An 8,151-nucleotide genomic window follows, 5' to 3' on the forward strand; every position below is an offset into this window, starting at 1 on the left:
AATATACTTAGAAAACATACCATCTTTTTAAAGATTAAATACACTTCATTGAATGATACTTGATGTATAATGTACAACGCTAAATCTATGCCAAAATATGGGAAAACACAGGCTCATTTTTTGGAGAAGTTTTTGATTCTGAACCTGAAATAGTATACACCTTCCTAGTTAAATTGTTAGTACTTAATCTCTGCAATAAGAATGCAAAATGCAGATGAAATGAAATTAAATGCTCTTTGGCTATTTCATTTATTGTATAAGCTATCAATTGACAATATGAGAGCATACATGGTCAGTTTTCTCATATGCTACACTGCTTCTCTGCTAATCTGACAGCTTCTCCCAAGCACAGCTGTAGCAAAACAGCTAATCTCCAAAATGAAAGAGGTGCATACAAATGGAATGAATTCAGTCTACAATTAGAAGATATCATTTGTAGCTTAGGGTTGAACTGAGATCCTTGATGCTCTCTGAGTTTGGTTATTCAGATATTTATATCTTTATTGTTAAACTTTATCCTTAGAGAAAACACTTTATGGGCTTTTAGAAAGATTTCCTGAAATGTTACAATCTAGGATCTAATACAAAGCTTATTTATTTGTTTGTTTGTTTACTTGAACTTAATATTGTATCAGTCTGAGTTTTTTTTAAATGCACCCTACCTTGTAAATTACAGAATATTTTGTCTAATTCATTTTCCCATAGACTTCTGAATGGAGAACTTCATTGCCATAATTGGAGAAATTTACATTTTAAGTTTGTGTTTGCGTATTATTTTTAAATAGAAAGATTGATATTAAAATGTGACCCAAATTTCTTGCACATCAGAAGTTGAGTCATTAAAATGAATAAACAAGAGCCCTTCCTCTCATGTCTTTCAGCAAAACATCAATTAAGTAAAAGTGGAATGGAAACAGAATGTTAAGGCACTTTTCGCCAAATTCTTGATTTTTCTATACAAATGAAATGAACATTTCAGTAATGAAAAATAGTGCTAAATAAATATTGGCTTATTAAATTCTTATATTTTAGTCACCATCAACTACAGAGATTATAGCTGAAACCAAGCAATAACTCAATCTATATGTGCTTTCACTCATTATTCATCCAATATTTCTAAATGTCAATAGTTGCATCGATATCCATTTTGTTGGAAGATGCATTAGCATTCTGCTTCCTTTTTCTGGTGATAAAAGAACACAGTTTAATCTGTTATTCCCCAGTCAATGTGATTGGAAGCTTATACTTAACTGAATTATATTTTTCAATACTGTTTTGACTTTTGGTTTAAGTACCTACTATATGAACAAAACAGTAAAATATCATTGTGATCTAAAACTAATCTAACTTTTTTTCCCTCAGGCTTTTAAGATTCTGTATAGCCTATATCAACAGAGTTCTAGTGTTTCTTATAGTCCCTATTTCCTGCCCTGGTCTACCTCAAATACATGTTGTTTTCTAAGTTCCATTTTAATTAATTACCTCTCTATCAATTTAAGATTATTTTGGAAAGCAAAAGACGGCCAAACTGATTAGGAGCTGCACTGTTACTGCCAGTTTCTGACAAGTCAATAGGGAATCCAGCAGGAGGTTGCAAATGGTGACCACGTGACATTACATCTAACAACTGTGCAGGATTTGCTCAAGGGCTGCAACTAGAACTATTGGAACTGATGTTGTAAGTTGGCATTATAACATAATTTGGTGCTTTATGATCACATTGCTTAGTGATAGAATGTCCAGTTTCAATTGCCACGCTTAACTAAGGGTTACCTATATTCATCAAAATACAATCCACATTCTCTTTAATTGCTATGCATATATTTTTTTATTTTATATTTCAAAAAAACAACCAACAAGTCTTATCATAAACATTCTAATCACACTGTTGAACAAATTTGATCAAGTGATGTTTTCATGGGGTTGTCCTTACAGTTTGCTGTAGATCTGGTATTATAATCCGTATCACTAATGTATTATTCTGGGCATCTTCCATTTTGCTACTTGGCTTTTCTGCTGTCGCCTTGATGGTGTCGTAAATGGTTTCTTCTTTGGAACTATCTGATTCTGATTCCACTGAATCATCTGAAAAGCTCTGAGCCATCTCATCTTCACTTGATGTTGGACTACGGGGCATGTTCAGCATATATTACATTCACCTAAAAAACATAAAAGACAAGACAACAATTAGTTCCATATATAACATTTTGAACCCAGGAAGAAAAGGGAATGCATTTGTTTAAATTGTTTTAGTCTGTTTTAACTAACTTTGCAAGTGTTGAGGGTAGAAGGAATTTCGGGAAAATAAAGAACCAAGTAAATTAAATTATCTGTAGATTAAAATGGGATTAAAATGGAAATACTTACTATAATAGAAAATCTAACATTCTTTAGAAGCAAAAGTAATCCCCATGTATATTACATCCTTATTTGTAGAACAGGCATACTTAAAAATACTGTAAAGCCCACATAAATTTATATTTGACCTTCACAAAGGATTAGAGAATACAAACACTGTAAGGAACAGTATAAAACCCTATGCAGTAATGTTTAACCTTTGCAAAGCACTTGTGAAAGTCCACTCTCTACTTAATTGCTAATTGGGATAAACAAATCAAAAGCATAACAGCTGTTGAAATGTTTGACACTAGGAAAGATTATATATGGGAATCAATACTTAAAAGAGATCCTATGAGTCTTATTAGCTTACTGAAGAGAAAGCAGATTTGTATCAGGAAGTTTTGTCACTGAACTTGCATCCAATATCAAATATTTCTACTGCTGAAATGGAAATTCCCCTTGGCATTTGCATTAGAAGCCAATAAAAAGCTAACAGAAATGTAAATAAAATGAATGTGCTAAAGTTGTTAGAACTATAGACAAAAGAAATATTCACAATAAGATTGTCATTATTTTGCTGATACTGTAAATAGCCCTAACTAGAATAGAAGTTTACATGTTCAATAAGTAATTAGCTACATGAAATTATTTGGAAAGCATATCCCACAGAAATTTGGAGAAGGTGGTTTTGATTCTGAGGAGTTGCTATTTTTGATGTGCTAAACCTTTTAAATAATAAATATTGCAATATAGCTTTGAAATACCATGTTAGAGATGAATATTTACACTGACTTTCTCTTTTAAGCCAAAAAAATTCCTAAGGGTGAATTTCATATTCTTATGCTTCATTGAACTGTGAATTACTACAGCTCTCTATAATACCTTAAGTCAATAAAAAGCATAAACACTGGCTTCTTTATATTCCTACTGATACTAATCTCACAAATGAAAGTTTTATTGGCCAATACAGGGTTGCAACAAACTTCAAAAGGTTTTAGAAAATATTTAATTAGGTTAGCAATGTGGTGCTCAAGGACCTATCCTATCTTTGCATCTTTCTATATGTCTCTCTGTCAGTCTGTCTATCCATCTATCCATACATGAGATACCAAATCTCAAAATAATTTTCTGTTCTGTCATGAAATCTGAGTGCATGACCAGTAAAATAGTCACCATCTTTTAGAACAATGTATTTCATTGTTGTTATGACACTAATTCTTACAGCTTTCTTGGCAAGAATTTCAGAAGTGGGTTTCCATTGCCTCTTTCCTAGAGCTAAGAGAGAAGGACTGGCCTAAGCTCAACCAACTGGCTTTCTCCCTAAGATAGGACTAGGAGTGAAATTTGACCGGTTCTATCTGGTTCAGGTAGTGTTGGCAGTGGGAGTCTCGCCCACCCACACGGACATCATCACGTCCCATTTTTGATGATCTGCACATGCGCAGAAGGTCCTATGCATGCAAGGTGGTGGTGCATGCACTCACATTTGCAAACCGGTAGCAAAAGTAAGTTGATTTCTCCCCTGACTAGAAGTTATATTCTTCCAGTTTCTATCCTGGTAACTTAACAACTACACCACAGTAGCTCTCTGAATGACCAATTGGGCTGCATTCTCTATTTCCTTAATTTCTTATAAAGCCTTATTCAGCAGCAGTTTTTCCATAGGTGGTCTTTCAAAAGGCAACTGGACTTTGTTGAGAAACAAAGTTTCTCCATAAGGCACTGTTTTCACAGCATTTAAGATAGTGGCTACCTGTTCCTTTTCAAGATGAATAGGAATGAAAAGATGAATATATTCCATTTATAATTTTATTTTCATTACTTATTTGCCACTTTTTCAGCACCGTATTTTTGGAGTATAAGATGCTCCGAAGTATAAGACGCATCTTAGTTTTGGGGGAGGAAAATAAGACGAAAAAATATTCTGCCTCTGCCTACCAGCATCCATGGTATTCAGCTGACACATGGTAACAAGGTCAGCCAATGAATAGGCATAGCAACTAAGTCAGCCAATGAGGGCTACTTGGACTCTGAAATTTGCTGTGTGAGCAACAAGGAGACAGGGAGGAGCCTGGCTTAGCTCAGAACTGAAAGTGAAACTTCTTGTGTTTTGCTTGTATTTACTACTGGAAAACCTGCATTTGGAAATGTATTGCATATTATTATTACTTTGAATCCTGCTGAATCAGTTACTGTGCTTTCTGAATGTGATTGCTGCTGCAAACTCTGACCAGTCAGTTCAGCTTCAGCACTTATTGCAGCCTGATTCAGCACAGCTGATTGGAAGATGGATCAGACTGTCGGAATACCCCCATCAGCTGTTCCAGGCTACAAGGATTGCCACAGATCATCGCTGCCCTCCATGCCTCACATTTTTAGCCTCTGGTGGTGGTGGTGGGTACATTCGGTGTATAAGACGCACCTAAATTTTCACCTTCTTTTTTGGGGGGGAAGATGCATCTTATACTCTGAAAAATACGGTAGTTGTTCTTGAAATCATTTTGAGCTTTTGTTGTTGTTCTTTAGGATATATGCACATACAAGAGGCTAGGTACTAAATACTTAAGGAGAGTCCAGATAAATAGACTGTTTAATTTTGATTGTAAGGGAATGGCATTTGGGGACTAAAGCCAAAACATTGTACTGCATAATGCAATCACAATTGTTCAGGAGAGACTTCTATTCCTTTGAGAAGGTTTAGGGCACTACAGTGAGCTCCCGAGGGTCCCAGGAAAAAGGAATTACAGTTGCACTCAAGGTATTCAAGTGCTGTTGGCCATCTCAGTCTGTCCCAAACTATAATTCAAAACTTTTTCAAAGGTATTCCAAACATTTACAGTCCTACCCAGCCACATATATTTTGTTTCCCTTTCTACTTCCATGAAGGAGACCAGTATAATATACAGTACTTGTCTATTCCATCTTTTACTTACATTACATGCCCAAACTAGGTGTGTTTTACTTGTTTTATACTCAAGGATAACTCACTTAAAATATATGCTTAGGTTTTCCTCATTAGTGATACACATTTACTAATTAGAGTTTATGTAATAGAATAGAAGCATTAACATGATGGAACATGTACCATCAAATATCATACTAAAAATAGTTATTCTGATAAGCATGTCCACAAGCTTCTAAAACATAGAAATGAAATAAAGTAGTACAGAATTAATCATAGCTTCACTTTCTAAATTACATTTATTGTTCAATTGCATATAGTATGTGCCTGTGTGTGAACAGCTTTTTAATAATATTGTTTTAGTAGTATTTTAAAAATTAACCAAGGTTATATTTTTTTAATTATTCCACTTATTTTTGTTATAATGCTGATATTTGCATTGAAATTATATATTTAAATATAATGTTTTGAGTAAAGCATATTTGAGGCTTAACATTATGAGTCCAAACCATTTCGTAAACATCTTCTGAAAAATCATGCATCCAAATCAATCCCAACTATTCTTCAATCCTTACTTTGATTCACTGATGGCTTTAAAGAGTCCTACAGGATTGGGCGCCATACAAATTTATTAAATTACTATTAAATTACTAATTAATTAAAGGACCCTTTTTTTCAGATACAGGTTATAGTGCTGTAGTCTACTGAATGCCAAACAATCTGAACTCTAGAGAAACTCTGTCAAAAGATCTGTCAGAACAAGAATGAGTTCTGTACTTAATAATACAAAAATACAATCTGAATTTAATAATAAATTTAAGAAAAAAATATTTTCAAAAGGCAACAGGAGATAGATCTAAATATATTTAACATGCTTTTTATATTTTATTATTTACTATTTTTATGACCTGTGATGTATAATTAAAATTTACTTTTCTTGCTATCAAGAGATTTAGAGTGAAATAAAGTATTCTCAGAAGCAGGAGTGGAAGAACTGTAAAGGTCTACCCAGGGCGAAGAAATCAAAGGCTTGCTATTCCCCCACCACCCACAAATAAACATTTTCTTCCCCCTGCTGCTGGTTCAAGATTCAGGCCCAGGTGCAGTTCTCGGACAGGGTAGTGGAGACACATATCAAAGGGAGCTTCTGGGCCTGGCTGGGAAGGAAGCAGTGGGATGGAGCTGGCAGAGGAGGCAGTGATGCAGGCAGCAACTCCCCAGGTAAAGGTGGCATATGCCAACATTGTGTGAATTGCAGCTGATGGCAACAGAAGAAAGCAAGCTGCCGGCAAACTGTCTTCTAGAGCAGTGGTCCCCAACCTTTTTATCGCCGCGGACCAGTCAGCCTTTGATAATTTTACCGTGGCCCACTGAGCGCGTCGATGACCAGCGCTAGTAGCGTAGCCTTGCGCAGGCGCAGTTCAGTATGGCTAGCGTAGATAGCGTAGCACAAACTGCGCCTAGGCAAGGCTACGCTACTAGCGGTGTCTACGCTAGCCCTACGTAGCTGCGCAGGCGCTCTTAGGTTTTTTTCAGGAATCGGCCAGCGCTGAAGCGCTGAAAAGGAATGAGAAGGGCGGTGCTGGACACAGGGGGGCGGTGGGCCGCTGGTGACGTCAGAGTGCCACCAGCGGTCCAGTAACACCCCTTGTGCCAGTTAGCCCTAATTTGCATACAGAAAGAAACTATGGCCCCCGGCCGCTGCAGCAATCATGGCCCCCGGCCGCTGCGCGGCCCGGTGCCAGGTACTCCACGGCCCGGCACCGGTCCGCGGACCGGGGGTTGGGGATCACTGTTCTAGAGTACATCTTTGTAGCTCTAATTCCTAGATAGTACTTGCCACTTCAGACACATAAATACACTTATCCACTTACTCAAACCTGTTACCAAACATGATTTCTTAAGCTGACAAAACAAATGCCTGAAAATATATAAGAAAATATCCTTTCATGCAGAAATAGCAGGTGTCTTTCATCCAGATCTGTATGTGACCATGCTTTCTCAAGTCACAAATTACATTTCCACAGAAAAAAACCTAATAAGATAATTTTGCTCTGCTCATAAGGCTTTCAACCTATAAAATAAACAATGAGATGCAAAATGTGACTTGAATGGCAACAGCCTGCTGATACATAAACAAAAAAGGAATGGGCTCCATTCAGTAACTCTGAATTGTTGTCAAGCATTCAAAGGTGCCAAAAAGGAAAAGAGGTAACAATTTGCCAAAATTAAATAGCCATTTCCATTACATTTTCAATTCAAGTGCCACTTCATGGGCTGCTTCTGTCATAATATTGCCATCTTCTTAATTCTGCTTAAGCAAATGTGAGGAGGCTAAACAGGACTTTTTTTTCCTATGAGCATCTCTTTTCAACTGAATGAACTGAATTTTTCTTCTGGAAGCTTCCAGCATAAATCAAAGCTTCATCTGACATTGCTATAGTGAATTTTTTAAAGCACTTTTTGAAACCATAACACAACACAGAGCCCGGTTCAATTGGTTGTAGGAACTGCTGATTTACTTTAACCATGGTTAAGTGATTTAGGAAACTTGATTTTATAACCAAAAGTTATGGGGAGAAAAAGTTCCAATAACTGTACTAAGAGATGGATTTGTACCATGAAAATTATTCACTGACACATCTCCAGGAAGGGAAAAAATGGAACAAACAAATGTTGAAATGGACATTTAACATCTCTAGTTCGTCATACAAAAGGTAAAACACTTTCTTTCCAACAAGCCATGGTGGCAGTGTGAATGCATATACTACAGGGAAAAAAGATAAAACATGATCAGCAAATGGAAATACTATTATAGCATGTGGTAATTAAGATTCTTTAAGAAATGCTAATGCAATCAGGTAAATGTCTGATTAGCTTGAGAACAAAATAACTCATGCAAATGACAT

At 36.1% G+C, this 8,151-nt stretch overlaps 1 protein-coding gene across 8 annotated transcripts in view; it reads right to left on the minus strand.

Annotated features, from left to right (window-relative positions):
• The window catches only part of SHANK2 (SH3 and multiple ankyrin repeat domains 2), a 332,468-nt gene that overhangs the window by 306,172 nt on the left and 18,145 nt on the right, over nucleotides 1–8,151 (minus strand). For all 8 annotated transcript variants that reach the window (XM_087719473.1, XM_087719456.1, XM_087719465.1 and 5 more), the window contains exon 2: nucleotides 1,934–2,159. In XM_087719473.1, the coding sequence (XP_087575599.1) occupies nucleotides 1,934–2,146 (213 nt within the window). In that variant the 5' untranslated portion in view covers nucleotides 2,147–2,159. The remainder of the gene's footprint in view (nucleotides 1–1,933; nucleotides 2,160–8,151) is intronic.

The sequence above is a fragment of the Thamnophis sirtalis genome, unplaced genomic scaffold (assembly GCF_051295495.1).
Source record: "Thamnophis sirtalis isolate CommonGarterSnake01/CBP01778 unplaced genomic scaffold, rThaSir2_p1.2 scaffold_1, whole genome shotgun sequence".
NCBI lineage: Eukaryota > Metazoa > Chordata > Lepidosauria > Squamata > Natricidae > Thamnophis > Thamnophis sirtalis.